This window comes from Lytechinus variegatus, chromosome 4, assembly GCF_018143015.1.
Source record: "Lytechinus variegatus isolate NC3 chromosome 4, Lvar_3.0, whole genome shotgun sequence".
NCBI lineage: Eukaryota > Metazoa > Echinodermata > Echinoidea > Temnopleuroida > Toxopneustidae > Lytechinus > Lytechinus variegatus.
The window spans coordinates 23,700,835-23,721,387 of record NC_054743.1 but is presented as its reverse complement, the minus strand read 5'-3'; the positions used below and the strand labels follow the sequence as shown (position 1 = coordinate 23,721,387).

General features: G+C 36.0%; 2 protein-coding genes across 2 annotated transcripts in view; one reads left to right on the top strand and one right to left on the bottom strand.

The window, feature by feature from the left end:
* Window positions 1-3,151: 3,151 nt before the first annotated feature.
* On the bottom strand, window positions 3,152-5,418 carry LOC121412609 (protein D3-like). The gene is made up of 3 exons (XM_041605389.1): window positions 5,234-5,418; window positions 4,094-4,301; window positions 3,152-3,465 (listed from the first exon to the last, which is right to left on the bottom strand). The coding sequence occupies exons 1-3, from the start codon at window positions 5,348-5,350 to the stop codon at window positions 3,224-3,226; spliced, it is 567 nt and encodes a 188-aa protein (XP_041461323.1). The 5' UTR covers window positions 5,351-5,418; the 3' UTR covers window positions 3,152-3,223.
* Window positions 5,419-8,528: 3,110 nt separating this feature from the next.
* The window catches only part of LOC121413658 (E3 ubiquitin-protein ligase listerin-like), a 70,224-nt gene continuing 58,199 nt past the window's right edge, over window positions 8,529-20,553 (top strand). The window contains exons 1-8 of the mRNA XM_041606571.1: window positions 8,529-8,701; window positions 12,626-12,829; window positions 13,289-13,387; window positions 14,942-15,175; window positions 15,633-15,685; window positions 16,643-16,823; window positions 17,878-18,051; window positions 19,098-19,288. Coding sequence (XP_041462505.1) covers window positions 8,660-8,701; window positions 12,626-12,829; window positions 13,289-13,387; window positions 14,942-15,175; window positions 15,633-15,685; window positions 16,643-16,823; window positions 17,878-18,051; window positions 19,098-19,288 — 1,178 coding nt within the window. The 5' untranslated portion in view covers window positions 8,529-8,659. The remainder of the gene's footprint in view (window positions 8,702-12,625; window positions 12,830-13,288; window positions 13,388-14,941; window positions 15,176-15,632; window positions 15,686-16,642; window positions 16,824-17,877; window positions 18,052-19,097; window positions 19,289-20,553) is intronic.

Below are 20,553 nucleotides of genomic sequence, written 5' to 3'. Positions count from 1 at the left end.
CTGTCTGATAAAGCAGTCTTGTCAGATGAAACGTCTGAGAAATCCTTTCATGAATCGCTCCCTGAGGTCATTCTTTTTAATATAATTTCTCGCCTCATACTGTGTCACAAGGCTTTGGAAATGGCCAGTAGAAACCAAACAGCCTGCACTCTCCAGCTTGTTCGTCATTTCAGATGCTGAACATTTTAGTAATGGTTAAATAATACTTTCTGGTTAAACACGCACCATTGACAAATTTTGTTTTTGATCATCATGCAATTGATCCTTAAAACTGAGATGATACAGAAATCCAAATAGGTGTCTTGATTGTCTTTAATCACATTTCCATTGAATTTGTTGTACACTGTCTCTTGATGTTTAAAGTTCACCTCATTGACATTGGAAAGAAGATTATGTAGCGGTCTCATTAAGGTTATTAGAAATTGCCATATGATAATATTGTTCATACATAAAAAAAAATTTGTGATTCACAGTTGAGCATTTTATTTACCAGCATTTTGCAGAATATTGCACATTTTTACGTACTGATTTAAAGGTAAATGCTAGTTTTGGTAACGATATCAAAATGAGTTCGCACAGAATCCAATGAAATGACCACCAAAGTGTCTGTTTCTATAAATAAAACGTATGTGCCAAAGGATTCTGGAAGAAATTGTGTAATTGCTGAGAAATCAGCAAATAAGCACAGGATTCGGGTCAGGCGTCGGGCACGACATTCATGGCAATACTTATACACTGTCCCACGTGCGCTTATCTGTGTTGGTGATCTTCAGTGTGAACATTTTTCAGCGTAGATTTCAAGATTTCACAAAGTTCAGTTTATGTAACTGTACCAGATCTAGATCCTCGATGATATACTGACAATTAAGCCTTGTCTTACAGACTTTCTCATGAAATCAGTGTTTACTGCAACTACTGGAATTTCTCTTTAAATGGAACAGATTTATAACATTCTCACATCAATTTGTTGACTGTGCAAGGAATGCAATATGAGATGACATATTGTATTGCTACTTTGGTGGAATTTGTTTCCTTGTTACACTAAAACAGTACTCTTAAATTGTGCTTTACTTTTGATGTGATATAAATTATATTTCTTCATAATTGGAAGGATTAAAAATGATTTATGCAAAGTCTAATTATTTGGGTATAGAAATTAGAAACTAGGTGATTTTGAAATTTAGCGCTAATGATATTGATTTGTACACCATGATTAAACAGTAAATAATGCATTCAAAATTACTTTAATCATGTTTCTAAACATCTGAAGCTAATGAAATTTCTTTTATTTTATCATAAACAAATTATTCATTTGTATTAACGTTTTGATAACTATTTCAAATAGATTATGGATAAATTCTGTAATTGATAACAGTCAGAATTAAATTTTTCCTGTTAAACAAAGTAAACAAAGAAATGCATGATGATATATAAGAAGAAAAGATGAATATTATCCAAAGAAAAAGAAAAATTTTGAAAACATTAGTGTTGAAGAAAATACTTCATGCTTTGTATGACATTGTTTACATTTTATGTAACTATTACATGTGATTATTTATCAATAAAATTATTTTTAAAAGAGAAAAAAATTAAGAATTGTAAAATATTTGATCCTCAATACCTCTATTGCTGTGAGAGCTACTATTTTTATATGAATTTCAAAATGCCTTAATCTTCCTACTTAAATCATAATTCTGATGAAACTGTAATGAACATTTAAAGAGTATTACTAGATTTTAACACCTTGATATGAAAATCTATATAATGTTTGGTGCAAAAAGCTGGTTATAATGCTCACAACTGTCTAAATATGAGCATGTACTCCCATAACAATAAAGATATCCATTATTGCATTTGGGCCAATATGAAATAATGTATGTCAACTCTCCTGTGTGACGTATGTGTGATCAGCATTATATTTTTTAAATATATCATAATTGTTATCAACCAAATTGATCAGTTATCATCTCATGCCTATGCAAATCATGGGTAAAATGTGAATGTGATAATGGTGATAAGAACAAAAATGTATGGTGGTGGTGGTGATGATGGTGTTTATTATTGTGTTGATGGTGGTGGTGATGATGGGAGTGTTGATGATGGGGGTGGTGGTGTTGGTGGTGGTGGAGACTAGTCTGCTGGGCAAACCCTTCACTCGAAATAAGGGTCTGAATGTGCAGCCTACTCATGCCTTGTGTACAGCAAGTTTTCTATGTGCTAGTCTTTGCGTTGAGGCACACTTGTTGATCAAAGTTCCAATGAGGGTCTGTGCCTGCAGACTAGGTGGAGACAGTGGCGATGATGATGTTGGTGTGGTGGTAATAGTGGTGATGGTGATGATGACAATGATGGTGAAGATTGTGATGGTGATAAAATGATAACTTTATCAACATGGTGGTAATTATCATGATGAATGACAGTAAAATTTACTGACTATAGCATTGTTACCTTAGCCATTTTGAATAATACATCAACATCTACTTAAGATTTTGATCAAAAGGAAAACTAGATTAGCATGGGGATTATGAAGATGATGATGATCTTAATGATCATGATGGTTTTAATGATTATGAATGAGAATATAATAAACTGAACAGGCATTGTTAAAATTGGCTAAAATCGAATTATACATGTGCATCTACTACAGATGAACATTGATGATAATTTTATTAACATGGGGATGATGATGATGATGATAATGATGAATGATATTAGAATTCACCGAGTAAAATTGTTATGGGCTCCGTAACACAAAGATTAGCGATCAATCGCTAGATGAATTGACCAATCAGTATCAATGTTTCATGCGTATTTGGTTTAAAATACTGACCAGGGACCAATCAGGGCACTTATTTCATATTTGCAATCCATCGCAAACCTTTGTGTTACGGAGCTCTGGACGATATGAAATAATACATCTACATCTACTGAAGATGAGTGAAAGCATTGATAAAGAGGTACGAGGGTGATTCTGACTGTGATGAGTAGGAGGAAAGGGAAAGGGGGTCAGGAAGGGGAGGGAAGCAATGGGATGGAGGGGGAAACAGAGAGGAGGAAGTTGGAAGAGGGGGTAGTGGAAGAAGCACAGATGTACAGTGACAGGGAGAGAAGGGGAGATATTGTGGTGAGGGGGGGGGGGGGCAGCAAAGGGAGGGAGGTAAAGTCAGAAGAAGAAAGGGGCTGAGAAAGGAAGGGTGGGGTAGAATAGCGCCACTTCTGGTAATTATTTAGCATAATCAGGATCATTTGCATGCAGTTCTTTGTAAAATGTTGGCACATAATCGTCGTATTTGGCCAGATAAAAGTTACCAGCAACAGGGTCCCCTAGATCGTGTTGCGAAGCGAAACGTCTAGCACTCCACCTGATTCTCCTCTCGCTGTTGCGAGGTCTGTAAGCATCCTCTCCCGAGGGTGGGTTCATGAGACCGGGCTGGCGGTAGACCAGAAAAACGTACCGGTGAAGACCTGTAACATAGAAAAGGAAATATCATAAGAGTTCGGTTTTAAAAAAGTGAATGAAAGATGATTCATCTATTTAAAAACATATATATATTCAGGGACAATACTGGTCTTGGTGGTGGTGGTGATGATGGTGATGATAATGATGATTATAGTGAGGATGGTGATGATGATAATGATACTTGCTTGAAGATTACTCATGATAATGACGACGAAGACAAGGATGATAATGATGATGATGATGATTGTGATATTGATGGTAACGGTGGCGATGTGGATGACGAGGAGGATTATAATTATGAAGATGACGAAAAAGATGGTGACGATGACAGTGTCTTTACTTTTTCTAGATGATGATGGTAATGCTGCTTGCTATAAAGATTACTCTTGATGACTACGACGATGAGGAGGATGGTGATGGTGAAAATGATGACGACGATGTCGATGATGATGATGATGACGACGACGATGATAATGATGATGATGAAGAGATGATGAAGACGAAGATGACTTTTAAATGGTGATGATACTACGAGGGTGACGAACATGACCAACGGGACGGTGGTGATCATAATATCTCATACGATTAAATGAAGTTTACATCTCAGACACAAAATTAGTTTTAGGTTCCTACCTGATCCTTCTCGGGGTCCTGAGCCAATGTGCTCCGCGTGAACTTGACCTTGACTGACCTCACATCCGGGTATGTTGATAACCAACCAATGAATGACCTCTCCCACTGACCTATCCTCTCTACATGGAGCATCCGGGTCAATCATCGCTAGGGTAAATAAAGCATCAGGCTCGGATGGCCAGGAGAATTTTGTCGGTGGGAATTTCACCTACGAAATTGAATTCAATTCAATTCTTTATTTCATTTCCATTCAAAACATAATACAAAGTAAAATAAATCAGATACAATTTTTAAAATGAATGAAAAAATTATATAGAATTATTTGACATGTTTAGTATAATTCATTTTATTTCTGACTCAATCCCTGGGCATATTATACAAAACATCAGTGGCGCATATAGGGGAAGAAACATGCCAAGTGTCATTGATTCATTTCAGGAAACCTTAAAAGCAAGTGAAATAAATGAATTGAACTGATCAGGAATTAGATATAATCCAGGGGAAGGGGATTTTTTTTAATTAAAGTTTATTTATGATGAACAAGTAAAAAGTCAGTATGACGGATGAGGTGCGATTAATGCGCTTGCCCCCTTATACCATTCATAGATAATATATTTACGCGTATAAACTGAATGGATTGAATTAAAATTAGAATAGAATAATTCTAGTATTGGATTAAAAATGTTTGCTTCGTAATAAAAAAAATTGTCTCAGTAATCACTTGGAATATTTGAGAGATATTGGCCCAATGCTCCATTATACATATTTTGAATTCAACTTAGAAAGTCAAAAGGGGTCTAAGCTTTCGATCCTAGCAGAATCTTCGTCGGAGGCAAAACTTCATTCATAAATTAATGCAAATTAAAGCACAAAACTGATTGATGTCAGAAAAGAATATTTTCTTAAATATAATAATAACAGATATTTCTAATGATGTGAATCGCAAACCAATTTTCTATGATGAGTCGGCAAACAATTGTCATAAACCATAAATACACAGATTTGAAGACATGTAATTCAATCTAATTTTTAATAATGAATTGAATATGCCAATTTGTGTTCATTCCATTCTATCCTATATTTTTTAATATAGAAATATAAACCACTAAACTTTTAATTAACATTGAAAGCAACACCTACCTGAGTAGGAGTCAGCTCGTTGCCCATGTTTGCCTTGACGTCATCAGACCAGACGATCTCGGCCACCTGCTCAGGAATGACATCGATGACGTCGGGAATTATCTCATGTACCTCCATAATAATTATGAATCGAGCACCAACAAAAAGCGATTCGGAAAAAATAAGAATATATCTATTTCAAAGCCCCACAATTAACGAATATATTCCTGATCACCGTGATGATGATGATGATGATGATGGGTGATTCTAGCCGGGATCGTCGACAGCTTTCGGATTTCTAGTGCATATCTATAGACCTATTTCGATAGCCAACTGTACGAGCTTGACCATGGCTCATATTAGAAGTTTTAAAAATTAAAATCTCGCCGTTCTGTTGTTTCTCGATATACAGCCCTATGTATATCATGTATATTGAGACTCTTAAATCTCCTATGTAGTTTGGATGGAATGAGGCGGGCTTATTATCGCTGCATTTTAATTATGTAGAAAGTGGGTACCAGTATCATATGAGAGGAAATACAATAAAGATAAACAGGGTGATAAAAGGAATGTATAAAGGGAATTAATATCGTGGATCATGAATCGAGCTAAAGCTTATAGACAAACCTCCCCGGCGGGGTCACTCAGCCGCAGAGGGGGACACGTATATTTACCACAAATGCAAGTGACCCCCTATCGCAGTCAATTTCAAGGACATTTTGTGAAATTTACTCCCCCCCCCTATTTTCACGCAAAACAAGGACAAAAATGCTGTAAAATGGTACCTTGAAACACCCCTAATTATAAGATTGTAAGGACACTTTTGCCCATTTCGCAAATTTACCCCTATCAAGGACATGGCATTTAACATCCTTTCTTCATTAGAGGAAACACAGGCGTCAGAGTGCTCAGTCCTTAAAGATGACCAAGAGCCAAGTCATACTGATACAATAATCCAAAAGAACTTATTTTTCTTGAAAAATAAGAAAAGTAGAATTCTTTCTAAATATAAATGTAGAGTTGTCCATATAAAGATACAAAGCATGATGCGCGCGCCCTCTGCGGCTGGTGACTCGGCGACGAATTTTACTTCTCGTAATCGTTAAGCGTTCACCCTTTTTCCATCAGATTGAGGACGGTGAGCACCCCTATTTTCACTACTTCAAGGAGTGTTCTGTCCGCGGACGTTCCGTGAAATTGACCCCTTTTCCCTCGATTTTGGTAACGGTCATGCGGTCCCCAAGTCATATTGAGTGACCCCACCGGGACAAACCTACCCCATAATGTTGTTTAGTATAGCGTATATGCAGGGTTTTTGAAAGGGGGATTCAAGCTGAAAAAATGTTGACAACACGTACCCCCATTTTTTAAAGGGGGTAATTGGGTATCAAAAAAAATAAGGGGGGGGGGGTGATCATCCCTGTAACCACCCCCTGCGTACGCTACTGATGCTGTTGGGAAGTACATAGGAGTCCATCCCGTTAAAAATTGGTACATGAAAAGATAAGAGCTCAGTGGTACATGGTCCTATACACAAAGGGAGGGGGTGTTATTTGAAATATGATGAGAATCGATACGTCAGGTTGGCATGTATGACTCTTTATTGTTGATGACAGTGCAACATTGCGTAATATCTTACAAACTACTGGGTAACTTATTTTACCCAACCAACATGCCTATATGTTCCCGTTTTATCCAATATTGGGTAACCCTTTTTTTTTTAGAATGTGAGGCTCTAGTCTGATGGGAGATACATTAAAGGGAAGCGAAAGATTTTTTTAACTAATAAATGATACAGTTATCCCTCTGCGCGTCTGAATAAACTAGATAAAATGCGCGCTCTAAATGCTATATAAATTATTATTATGGGGTAAAAACAAATATACTGCAAACATGTATGTTCCCTTTTTATCCAATATTGGGAAAAATTTTATCCAGTCTAAAGAGCATCATAAAAATCAGGACAAACTTTCAAGGGGGACGCGTCACCCCTACCAAAAATAGTTTGGGGCGGGGGACACAAAATCAGATATCCCCTACTATTTTTTGTCTTTTTTGATGGAAGAAATACATCATTGAAAATCGAACATGTATTTTTGACGAGATGACCTTACTTTTTGGGTGATAACTTTAATTTTTTGGGGTCAATTTTTTTTGGGCCGAAATGACCTTACATTCAAGGGGTGATAACCTGTTTTTTTTATTTGTCAAATTTTCCAGACCCTGGTCCCCCTACCTTTGAGGAGAGATTTCAGCCCTTGGGGAGGGGGCTCCGTTCTGCATGGGATCGCGGCCCCTCCTCGTTGAGTATGCACCGGAAGTATGCACATCTTCCGATTTATTGAATCATAATTTTTTCTTATACAAAATTCATTCATGTATCAAATGCAGTAAGATTACAGGTTCTCGAGACTCTGCTGCAGGAAGTTTGTGGATTTTTTTTCAAGTCGACTTTTCAAACAGGTAGGCATGGAGTCGAGATAAAATATATATATATATTTTCAAATGCTGCTGGGACATAATTATACCATTAGTGGCAAATATATCATCGATAAGTGAAGATGTGGAATCACCACTATTTAGCATTTTTATGTCAAATTTATAAAAATTAAAATAATGTATAATTCAAACAAACAAAAAACAGAATAGTAAGTGAGGGAAATCATCGACTCTCATTTGCATGTGACTACTAAATTGTGCATAACTATATTTTGTGAAAAATAAGCGAAACTTTAAAATGTCATAACTATCTTATTTTACAATTTTACATCAGATTTTATTCATTTTCAGCATCATTTTTTATGATTGATTAAAATCACAATTTCTTTGAGGTGGACCTGCATGCCTTTAAAACGGAAAGAAATTAAAAGAAAAAAGAAATTAAGGTCTTCCATAATGTATTAACATTGTTAACCTAGCTGACACATTTTTGTTTCAAACTAACTGTTTAAAATAGAATTTTAAGGAATAGATATAGATCCCGCCTATAATAGACTAAATTCCTCGATCCCGGCTTTGGAAACGGGGATGGTTTCGATCTGGGCGGGGCCGGGGTGTGTAGATTGGAACCAGCCAGGACATCAAAACATTATACACACAGAGATGAAATTTCCAGTGTTAAGCTTGTATGATTTTATGAAGATCAACTTTGTGTTGGGGTGGATTAGTCCTTTAATTGATATAAGGCCCTCCCGACGAATCATCCTACCTCCTCAGCATAGCCGTGCTCTCCCCCTCCCCCCTCTTCCTGATTACATTGAGGTTTTGCAATATTACGAAGCAGTCATTGCGTAATCACGGTTGTCGGCTGTCCACGCCAAAGACCTTATAGTTAAAGGCTAAGCGAACTGTGAATACTCAGGAAAGGTGGACTCTTTTGTCTTTTAATCGTGTAAATCATACCTTGAATATTTCCCACCATCCATATCAACATACCATGCATTGAATATGTCTAAAAAGCAGAAACAACGGACTAAAGGCAATGTTCGGGTGAGTGCATTTCCATCTTTTTTCATACCATGTGCCCCACATGTTGCGAATGGTGTACCGTATCTACTATCTTAAAGGGGAAGTTCACCCTGAAGAAAAGTTTGTTGTAAAAATAGCAGAAAAAATAATAAAAAATATTGGTGAAGGTTTGAGGAAAATCCGTTAAAGATTAAGAAAGTTATTAGAATTCAAAGTTTTGGATTTGTGACGTCATATGCGAGCAGCATTCCTACATAGCGAATGGTAAAAAAACAATGAATTTCAAATTTTGTACGGTTCCTGATAACTTTATTTTGTTTTCTATTTATGATCGGGTGTGAAATGATTTGTCTATTGATATACAAAAGGCACAGTAAAAACCATTTTCAATTTTCTGAGAAAATGACATTTCATATATTTTTTTACCATTCGCTTTGTAGGAATGCTGCTCGCATATGACGTCACAAATTCAAAACTTTGAATTCTAATAACTTTCTTAATCATTGACGGATTTTCCTCAAACCTTCACCAATATTTTTTATTATTTTTTCTGCTATTTTTACAACAAACTTTTCTTCAGGGTGAACTTCCCCTTTAAGTTCTAAACTCCCTTAAGAGTTCAGTGATATTAAGCAAAGCCAATCCAAGGAGCGGAATAATAACAATTTTTTTGCTTGATAACGTTAACTGTGAGACTCAGATAAATTATATTGCAACACAAGAATGGAATACTGAAGTTAATAGAAACCGTTTATGCATGAATTAGGATATTGAATTAATAAATGCAAAAAAATTAGTTGAGTCAGAGACATCAACGACAGATGCAGAGCTAACTTGTTGTTTGGACCTTGTCTTTGGAGTGGACCTTACACTCACACTTGTCAAAGAATTTACAGATATAGGAACTGAGGATTGAATTGTGTAAATATCATTGAAGATGTATAAGAGTTAAGACTTTACTTGCTAATGACTGTTGTGTCATTTATTATGAGATCAGTTTGAATTTTAAAGCAAGTTTTAATTAAAAGGCCTTTGTTTTATAATGAAAATAAATGCCCTCCAATTTAAATATGAATTTTGAAAATGCTCAAATTCAGTAAGTCAATTACTAGAATTAGCCAGGAATAGTAAAGAATGGTAAAACCCTTCAATGTTTTGTAAATTTGTTATGTCAAATTATTATTCCATAGAAATCTGGTTGTTTTATACATTAGTATGCCTTATTTATTTATATTTTATTATTTTTTTCCAAGCAAATTTTTGCCTGTTTAGAAATCTGTTTGTATTTCTTACACATTCTCAAGCTCAGAAGGGGATGTATAAGAAATGAAATGATTGCCACTGTCATATTCATTGTCTGTGTCTCGACTTTCTGCTAGAATGCTGAGTGCTAACTATGATGTGTCTTTTTAGAGCATATTCTGCGGCATTCTCTATTGTTTGCCCTTCTGATGTGAGGACTACAGGCAGGAAGAAATTGGAAAAAGCCAGCCTACAGGGGTCTTGATGTGAACAATAACGGCGCATGGCCTCTATGGAAGCCTGTCTTGAGATTATCTCTTACTGTATATCAATGACTTTTGTTAGGAATTTGGGAATACCGTATTTTCCGGTATATAAACCGCGGCCGTGTATAAACTGCACCCCCAATTTTTGACTCTTGGAAAAAAAAAAAAAATTGAGAAAACCAGAAATAGTGAAATCTGTGCCATATTCTATATATTTGAAGGAATATCTTCATGCATTCTACGTGATATCAAAGCAATAAAATATACGGAAAGATATGATTTGTTCAATGTAAAGTGTTTTCACTTCGAAAATTTTGACGCAATTATCTCGCTCATGCACAGCGATAATGCCTGTGCGTGATCGATGCTGAGTCTACGCCTACGGTACGGGCAGCTGCCGGCTGCACCGAGCTCTGCCTCAGGCTCTGGTACATGTCCAAAGTGATTCACCCTGACGTATGAATTTTGCATAAATACTCATAAAACAGACTTATTACCTGTTGACAGGGAAGTGGAATTGTGTTTACTTAAGGAACTCAACACCATCACATGACCAAATAATTTGAGAACGGACTCTTGGCCGAGCGAGACGAGCTGTCACGTCGGCTCATAACTTTTTTCTGAGCATACATGGAGAGAGCGCATGCGCGTTGAGTTATATCGCGAACGCGAGCTCGCCGGGGGGGGGGTGGTTCGAAGGGACGATCGAGCATGAATCAAAAGGGAAAGCACGAGAATGAACGAGAATACTTGAAAAACAAAAAGCTGAATGAGCGAAGGAAGTTTAAAAAAAAAATGAGAAAATGAGGTGATGTGGATGAAATAAAAAAAAAAAAAAAAATAAAAATTGTTGTGTTGCTGATCGAGCATGAATCTAAATAGGGGAAAGCACGAGAATGAACGAGAATACTTGAAAAACAAAAGCTGAATGAGCGAAGGAAGTTTTAAAAAAATGAGAGAAATGAGGTGATGTGGATGAAATACAAAAAAATTGGCTGTCAATTACACTAGCAGATAGAGGGTAAAATCTTAACTACGTCTAGTCTACGGTACTGCGCGACGCTCCGCCTTCAGTTTCCTTGTACGTCGTCGCTAGGCTGTGGCGCGGCCAGCCATGACAGTAGGCGCTACCGAGGAGCGCTCACCGAACATGGATTGGCCGTCCCCGCGAACGCCACGACAAAAATCATTAAATTATGAAAAGAGAAAGAGATGATGTAAAGTGAGTTTTATTTCATTCTTTTTACAAGTCCACGTTTCAATCATGTCACACATTCATTATATATGCTAAATTTTCGTCAAGGCAATCAAGTTTCTGAGGTCTGAATTCTCTGTGTTCGTGTATAAACCGCACCCCCCATTTTCAAGGTTTTCCCCGACGGAAAAAAGTGCGGTTAATACACCGGAAAATTGGGTATCCATTTTCAGTTTAGGTGACAATTTGCTCGAAAGGCATTACCTTGGTACCAAATGAAATTGTGATAAGTATATATCACATGAAAATGTAATCCTCTTCACTGTCTACTTTAAATATTACTTGTCTGCATATATGTTTTCATTACATTTTTTGTCATCCTCCACACCCAAAACGAAATGGCATCCTTCCTTTGTGAAATAAATTAGTTTCTTAAAGGTCAAGTCCACCCTAGAAAAATATTGATTTGAATCAAGAGAGAAAAAAATGAAACAAGCATAATGCTAAAAATTTCATCGAAATCGGATGTAAAATAAGAAAGTTAAAATTTTGAAGTTTCGCTTATTTTTCAAAAAATAGTTTTATCATAACTCAGTGACATGCAAATGAGAGAGTCGATGATGTTCATCACTCACTATTTTTTTTTTAATTATTTGAATCATAAAATGTTTCATTGTTTTACCAATTTGACATTAAGGACCAACTTAACTATAACCATAAAATGTTATAACAATGGTAATACCACATATTCAGGGAGGAATAAATATTTGTTTCATAGGAAAATGAGGAGAAAATAAGAATATTTCATATAATAAAATACAAAAGAAATAGTGTGTGAGTGATGTCATCAGTTCCCTCATTTGCATACTGACCAGGATGTGCATATATAACTGTTTTTTTTTAATTAAGCGAAACTTTAAAATGTCATAATTTTCTTATTTTATATCCGATTTTGATGAAATTTTCAGTGTTTGTTTGATTTTTCTCTTTTTCTTCAAATCAACTTTTTGTTGGGTTGGACTTGATCTTTAAGTTTTATCCTTTTCCAAAAGCCAGTCTCCAATGTAGGAGATGATCTGCCATAGTTGCTGTGCACCTCTATTAATGAAAATTGAACCCGGTCTGAAGTTTGATAAAATCACACAAGTTTTTTAAATGCATTGATCTCAACATCTCCAGCATTCGCAAGTTTGAATTAAAAAAATAATAACTTTAATATTGTGTCCATGTTTTCATTGAAAGCCCTCAAGCAGTGGCCAGGCTGCTGAGCTGCTGGCCAAAGAGGGCGGTGGTCATGTTGGATTCGTTGGCTTTGGATCGATGTCTGGTGACCTTGGGTACGTGCCAACCAGCGTCGGATTCGAAGACCAGGATGCCGGTCTGGACACAGACTTCAGGATGGTGCTTCGGAAGCTGAGCAAGAGGGATGTAGTCACCAAACTCAAGGTTAGTAGAACTGGGGGGGGGGGGGTATTGCATAAATACTGATCATGAATAGAATTTTTGGTAGGCCAGCTGTGTCATTCAGTAAATCAATGAAATAATGAGTTTTGAAAAAGTTGCTGATCAAGTTGAGCTAGTCCTTTATTTGATATGAATTCTGAATAAAATGATGATAAATGACATCAGTAAGTATATATACAGGGTATATATTTTCATGATTTTAAAGCATGTATAGAACAGTCCAGTTAGCACAAGATGTGTTTAATCACCATCATTTATTATTAATTATCAGCCTACAACTCACTTTCCTGGAATCGAAGATATAAAATGAGGGATATTGAAATTATAAATGCATTTTACGTATGTGTAGCTCTTTCACGATGTATGAAAGTGAAGATACTAAGATTTTATAGATCTAAAAGATTTGAAATTTTAACCATGGTCATGTTTTTCTCACTTCAGGCAATTCAAGAATTCCAGGGACTTTGCTCTGAGAAGGAAGAAGATGCTATTGTGTCCCTACTGCCTCACTGGCCTAGGCTCTATAATAGACTCTCAATGGTGAGTTAAAAAAAAAAACAGACGAGAGGGGGGGGTTCACAAAGAATTAAGTGTGAATTAAAGTCCTGATTGAACACCAACATGGGCATGTTATCTAATGCAAATAAACTTGTTGATGAACATGCTTTTATGCATGTCCTCTGAGCATTACGTTCAATGCAATATCGCAAGCAATTGAGAATATAAGTTTGCTTTTTAGTCACACTTCTTGGCGAAACAATCTTCTTGTCTCCGCAACTTCAAGGCTCATTCACATATAGGACATCAGAATTCAGCAACATTTTTGCATATCAAATCAGTGGGACATGAGGCAAATAAAAATAAAGTGCTGCAGAGGCAAGTGGATTTTGTTTTGTTTGTATTACGGTAAAAAAAGCTTCAAGGACTTTGAAAAATGGTTGTAAACAAACGAGAACAAGTATTGCAAAGAAGACTGTCAAGAGATGTGCAGATATGCTACTGACATTTATTCAATTCAATTCAATTCAATTAAAAAATGGTCTTTATTGATAATCAAACATGTTAACAATCATACATGAAAAAACAGCAAAAGCTGGAAAAATCATGCATACAAGTTGGTTTTGGCACATTATTAAAGGGGAAGTTCACCCTAACAAAAAGTTTATGGTAAAAATAGCAAAAAAAATAATGAAAAATATTGCCGAAGGTTTGAGAAAAATTCATCAAATAATTAAAAAGTTATTAGTATTTCAATTAGTTGATTTGTGATGTCATATGCGAGCAGCATTCCTACATAGCGAATGGTAAAAAATCAATGAAATGTCATTTTCTCAGAAAATTGAAAATGGTTTTCACTGTAACATTTGTATATCAATAGACAAATCGTTTCACATCCGATCATGAAAAGAAAACAAAATTAAGTCATCAGGAACCATACAAAATTTGAAATTTATGCATTTTATATTACATAACAATGGGACAGCTGCTCGTTTATGACGTCACAAATCCAAAACTTTGAACTCTAATAACTTTCTTACTCTTTAACGGATTTTCCTCAAACCTTCACCAATATTTTTTACTATTTTTTCGGCTATTTTTACAAGAAAGTTTTCTTCAGGGTGAACTTCCCCTTTAAATACACAGTAAAATGCTTTAAAAACGGTTATACATTTAAAAGTTAATACAACTTAAATAAGGCATAAAAGGCAATGAACATGATGAATGAGTGAATGTAATATGATAATGGCAGACTTGAAGGAGAGGAGACTGAGACTTATTTAAATGACAAAAATAATTGTATAATGGGGTGGTGATGACCATTTGCATTGCCTTTATGGAGAAGGGGAATGCGAAGAAATATTAGAAGATTAAACTGTAGTGCTAGGGTGCAACTTTATATTATATGTTTGCATTAAGGTGGCTCATAATCTGTGTTGATCTAATCATTATAATTAATATTATACATCTTGCACTGCTCATCTGGATCCGGCCCACGTTCAGTACAGTAAAATACATTTTTCGGAGGATTTCTGATATCTATAAAATATGGATTATTATTATATTTTTATTCACCATTATTTTCTACAATCCAAGGACCATGACAAGCGGGTGAGAGAGGCTACCCAGCAGATGTTCATCAAGGTGGTCAGCCGGGTCAAACGTAACCTTGCCCCTCACCTCAAGGCCATCATGGGCTGCTGGTTGATGGCTCAGAATGACCCTTACGCCCCTGCGGGGTCAGGGGCAAAGGTCGCGTTCCGGACGGCTTTCACGTCGCCAGAGAAGCAGGGCAATGCAGTGGCTTTCTGCAAGACCGAGGTGCTTCAGGTATGTCTCAGTGGTGGTGGTGTTGCTTGATCATGAAGTTATATATTCTGGAAATGAATTATGTAATGGTTTCATTTAGAAGCTGGTTATAATTTTTTGAATTGACATGAGTGTTGAATGATCAAGTGTCTACTAAGATTGCTCAATCCTTTGGCCATTGTGTTCATGTCTTGTAAAGATGTCCTAAATTGTGGTTTATAGCCCAATATTTTTTCAAAGTTTCATGTATGAGGGTTGATATTTGCATATGATAATGAGTATATGGAACTAGGCATAAATACCAAACTGAATGCACATTTGCCATGCAGTCATCTAAACAATAAATTTAATGAATTGCATTTGTATGCTAAGAACATGAATTTTGTAACAAACACAAATCCTCTTTGATATTGATATCTGACCTTATTGCTGCATGAAAAATGTAGCAATAATAATGTAATCCTATATCTTTCTACAGCTTTACAAGGATAACTTGTTCAAGGAAACTCCTGAGACACTCAGTGATCCAAAGTAAGTTTGCCATCAATCCATTGATTACCTAATTCTGTAATCCCCATAGGTATTGTTCTGGGCCTCATCTTTGCTGCGATATGTCTGATCTGTCTCAACTATGGAAAGCCTGTGACTGCAACACTTAGAATGCAGTCTGTTCAAAGTGGAAAGAAAAATAGTAGAAAATGTGTAATTGCTGAGAAAGAAACATCACATTCCAACCTGATGTCAGATCTCCTTCCAAGCCATTAAAAGATAAAACTGTTGCATATATGCTTATAGGTGTTAGCGATCTCCAGTATGATATTTTTTTCAACTTAGATATCATGATTTCATAAAGTTAAGTGGCAGGTTATGTAAATGAACCAGATCTAGATATACAATGACATGGTATACAAATAGATTTCGCATGAGGTGAAAGGAAGATGCTCTATTTAATGAGGTGTTAGCCGAGTTGAATAGATTTAATGAGGTGTTAGCCGAGTTGAATAGATTTAATGAGGTGTTAGCCGAGTTGAATAGAGCATCTCTTTCACCGAATGCACGAATAAGAATAGTTTAGCGAAAATATGAAATAAGAGTTTTTTCCCTGCAGTAAACTGGTAAAATGGGAGCAAAAATATTGATAGCGAAAAGCAAATTTCCACAAGCGCACATGACCTTTGGCAGCATTGCGCATTTAGCCAGCAGGCTTATACATGTTTTGCACCTTCATTTTTACTGAGCGCAATGAATTAAATCGTATTATGACATCACATCCTAAAGCTGTGCAACGATACATTTTGGATGGTACGTCGCGTGTGCAACAGTACGAATGTTTGACATTCAGTCTCCCATTTGCTCGCGTACAACAAGCTAAGTAGGCGTCGTACAATAATCATTAACATTGATTTTTAAGGACTTTCTCATGGAATCTTTGTTTGATGCAATACATTCCTGTAGCTTTAACTTCACTTTCTATTTTCTTTTAATCAGGTCATTTTCCAAAGAGGAGCAGACTGAGAAGTACCTGAGAGTGGTGAGCTCATCTCTGCTTGCGCTCAGAGAGTTTGTCAGTCTCTTACCGCAGGGACAGCTGGAAGGGAGCAAGGAAGAACTGAGTACCATTCTCTCAGAAGACAGACTCTGGAAGTTTGTCAAGCATCAATCTCCAGAGGTATGTCTATGAGGCCCTGTAATATATAAAACTTACAATTGATTGTGTGGCTGAATTTTATGATTATTTGTACACAACAACCAATACAATGAACAGTGGTAATCAGCCTTATGATCAGTCATTAAGCTTTATGTTATGGTGCCCAGAATATAGACAAATATGGACTGATTATAGAGAGTCATATGTATTTTATACAAAGCAGTATGAGAGAGAGAGAGAGGGGGGGGGGGGGGGGGGGAGGGAAGAAAGCCCAACATTGTATCTCTATATTTATTAAGTGGGAAGTAACAAAATATATCTGAAATAATTTCATAAGCCTCAGTCTTACTTTTTCCGTTACACATGTTGTTTGTTACATCACTGTACTTATAGCTATAATATCTGCATTTTCCTTTGCATTGAAGAAAATATTTTATATTTTAATTTAGGGATTTCAAGTACAGTGTTTAAAATCACAGTCTGACGTATGATCAACTGGGGAGCCTTTCACAAAAAAGTATAGTATAGTCAAGTGATTTTCACTGACTACCATTATAAGTGACTGAAATCCTCGCATTTGATTGGCTTAGAACAAGTAGTTAGTGAAAATTACGTTTTAATTCATGAAACACTACAGTGTGGAATGTTATTAAAGATAAATACCAGTTGTGGTTATACGATCTCAAAATGAGTTTGAACAGAATCCAATGAAATTACCACCCAAGTGTCTTTATTATGAATAAAAAATATTTGGCAAATAGCTCTGGTAGAAAATGTGTAACTGCTGAGAAATGAGCAAATTATGTATAGAATTCCATCAAATGTCAGGTATTTTTTCGAACCAATATGAACACACTGTCCCACATAAGCTTTTCTGTGTTAGTGATCATCAGAATCATTGGTTTTGAGCCAAGATTTCATGATTTCACAAAGATAACTTTACATTAATGTACCAGATCTAGATATATATGGAGACAGTTACCCCTGATCTAAAAGACTTTCTGATGTGTTAATTGTTTGCTGCACCTACTTTCTTTTACCTTTAATATAATTTTGTTTGTGCCTCTCTATTTAGATCCGTGGTGCTATGTACAGCTTATTAGGAACCCTGTGTAGCACAGTCTCTTCCATCCTGACCCCCTACCTCTCCAAGCTTTGCCCAGCCCTCCTGGCTAGCATGAATGAGACAGACCCATTGACTGTTGGACCTCTTTGGGATGGCATCCTTAGACTCATTTCATGCGATCTAGTAAGTATTTCATGTAAATCATTATTTATGTAGAATAGGTTGGTTAATTTCTTGTGTGTTCTAATTCAAGGTCAAGGATTCACAAAGGTAGTTTTGTCTCACCTACATAGCAGAGTGAGACTACCGTATAGGCGCCGCTTTGTTGAATTACCATCATAACTTTGAAAGTATGTTGGTCTAGTTCATAAAACTTGCACATAAGTCTAATCAAGTATCACTGAACATCCTGTGTGTATTTTAGGTCACATGACCAAGGTAAAAAGTCAATGAACTTTGGCCATAATGGGGGTATCTGTTAAATTACCATCATAACTTTGCAAGTTTATTGATCTGACTTTTGAAACTTGGATATAAGAGTAAAAAATCAAGTATCACTGAATATCCAGTGCAAGTTTCAGGTCACATGATCAAGGTCAAAGGTCATGTGAGGTCAATGAACTTTCGCCGCATTGGGGGTATTTGTTGAATTACCATCCTATCTCTGTAAGTGTATTGGTGTAATTCATAAAACGTGGAAATAAGAGTAACCAAGTATCACTGAACATTTTGTGTGAGTTATAGTAGTTTTCAAAGTCAGCACTGCTGCTATGTTGAATCGCGTGATGCAGGTGAGACGGCCAGAGGCATTCCACTTGTTAGAAATACCATGTTTATGCAGATCTAGCACTATTAAAATTTATTGAGGAATAATGAAAACAGCGAATATGGAAGAGTCTGTACGCACTTTCATATTCTAAAATAATGGGCTGATGTATTCAAGGAGAAAAACATTCCTACTTGGTAATCTTTTCTCCATAGTCCTATTTGATTGATCAAGGTTTGAGAGATGATCACATACATATGAAAGATTTAAAGGAAAGGAAATTATGAATCTGATTAATTCTTTAAGTCTTTGACATTGAATTTGAGTTTCTTTAATCGATGTACTGTGAAATCATAAAAAGATACTCTGCCAACATTCAGTGTTATGACTTGCTCGAAGTAAGACAATGAACAAATATAAATCTTAAAGATCAGCTACTTTTTGTGTTATTTTTGATTGCCAGGATTGTTGGAAATTTGTAAACATGAGGAAAGCAGTCCTTCCGAAGCTCTGGTCTGTCCTGCGTCATGGAGGTAGTGGGTGCGCCACCACCATATACCCCCACCTCCTTCCGCTTCTCAGTCATCTACCTCACGAGGTCAAAGGTCAAGATGAGGCTTTCTACAAGGAATTCTTCAACAACTTCAGAGAAGGGTGAGTGCCTGTGACAGGGTTAGTAAATTTCAGGGAAATGTCTGTATTAAGGCCCTGGGGCTCGTTTCTCAAACACCGTCATAAGTCTAACTTCTTGACTTAGTCAGAGAAAATAATAATAAAACATAATTTATATGTGTGCTACAAACAAAAGTATCACATCGCTTACAATTGTCAGATATAGAATATAAATATGTATCGTAACAAAAAATATATAAAATTGTGCACATTAGATTGAATCACCTATTTGTATTCTTAGCTGCGCCAGGTGAGGCCTGGTGGCCTCTTGCTTGCTGCTCTGTTCACCAATCATTTAAGGGACATGCCTGGTCAGCACATAGTGAGCTACTTATCCGCTACCCGTATCACGAAGCCCTCTTTGCCAAGATCGGTTACAACAAGCTGACTAAATATTTATGACACCTCCAATCCTGTCATAACTTCTTTCCTTATGATGTAGTGGCATCACATTGGTGGACTATACACAGGTGCCTCAAAATTTGAAAATTATAATCTTATGTAATCAATCATATAGTCTGATATTACATTGCAAGACAAATGGGATAGATCGGTCAATTGTGATGTACAAATATTATGAAAAACGGTTGGCAAAACGCCACAAAAACCATTCATTTTGAAATAATAAAATAATTGAATCAATAAAGATTGGGCCATTCATTATTGGACTTGTAATCTATGTTTTCAGAACCTTATCATCATTTTGATAAATTCTATCTATTTTATGAATAGAATTTGTCAAATTATATGTTTCGGTATCTATAGAGATTTAAAAAACTTATATTACACTATGTTTTGATGGTGTCTGGACTCATTAAAAAGCTTATAATTATCATTCTTTAAAAAAAAGGATACATGTACTTTACAGAGAGATTACTTTTGTAATATATTAAATAAAATCCCGGGGGTACCCAACGTTCGAATGACATTTTTGAGTCAAAATTTATTAATCATAATTTGGTTTTCTCAGCAATCAAATGCTCCAGTCTTCATGGTTTAAATTGATGTACCTCTGCCATTATTTCCATCAGATGTTTTTCCATATTCATCACAATATTTGCGGTTTTATCATAATTTTGCTTTTATAAATAATGCTATTTTGTGACCAAGGCTACTTACCGTCTGCTCTTTCTGTCAATAGTATCTATATCAAGGGATTTTAGTAAGGAAGCCTTTCGTGAATCGGGTTTGAGATTGGAGCTTAGAAAAATATAAAATTCGTTATGACAGGTTCCGTGTTACATCAT

What these genes read in the sequence shown, in the direction of transcription:
- LOC121412609 (XM_041605389.1), bottom strand. Translation starts at nt 5,350, where the DNA reads ATGGAGGTACATGAGATAATTCCCGACGTCATCGATGTCATTCCTGAG. An exon ending in ACGAGCTGACTCCTACTCAG is followed by an intron (nt 4,302 to 5,233) that starts GTAGGTGTTGCT and finishes TCAATTTCGTAG; the next exon opens with GTGAAATTCCCACCGACAAA. An exon ending in AGGACCCCGAGAAGGATCAG is followed by an intron (nt 3,466 to 4,093) that starts GTAGGAACCTAA and finishes TCTATGTTACAG; the next exon opens with GTCTTCACCGGTACGTTTTT.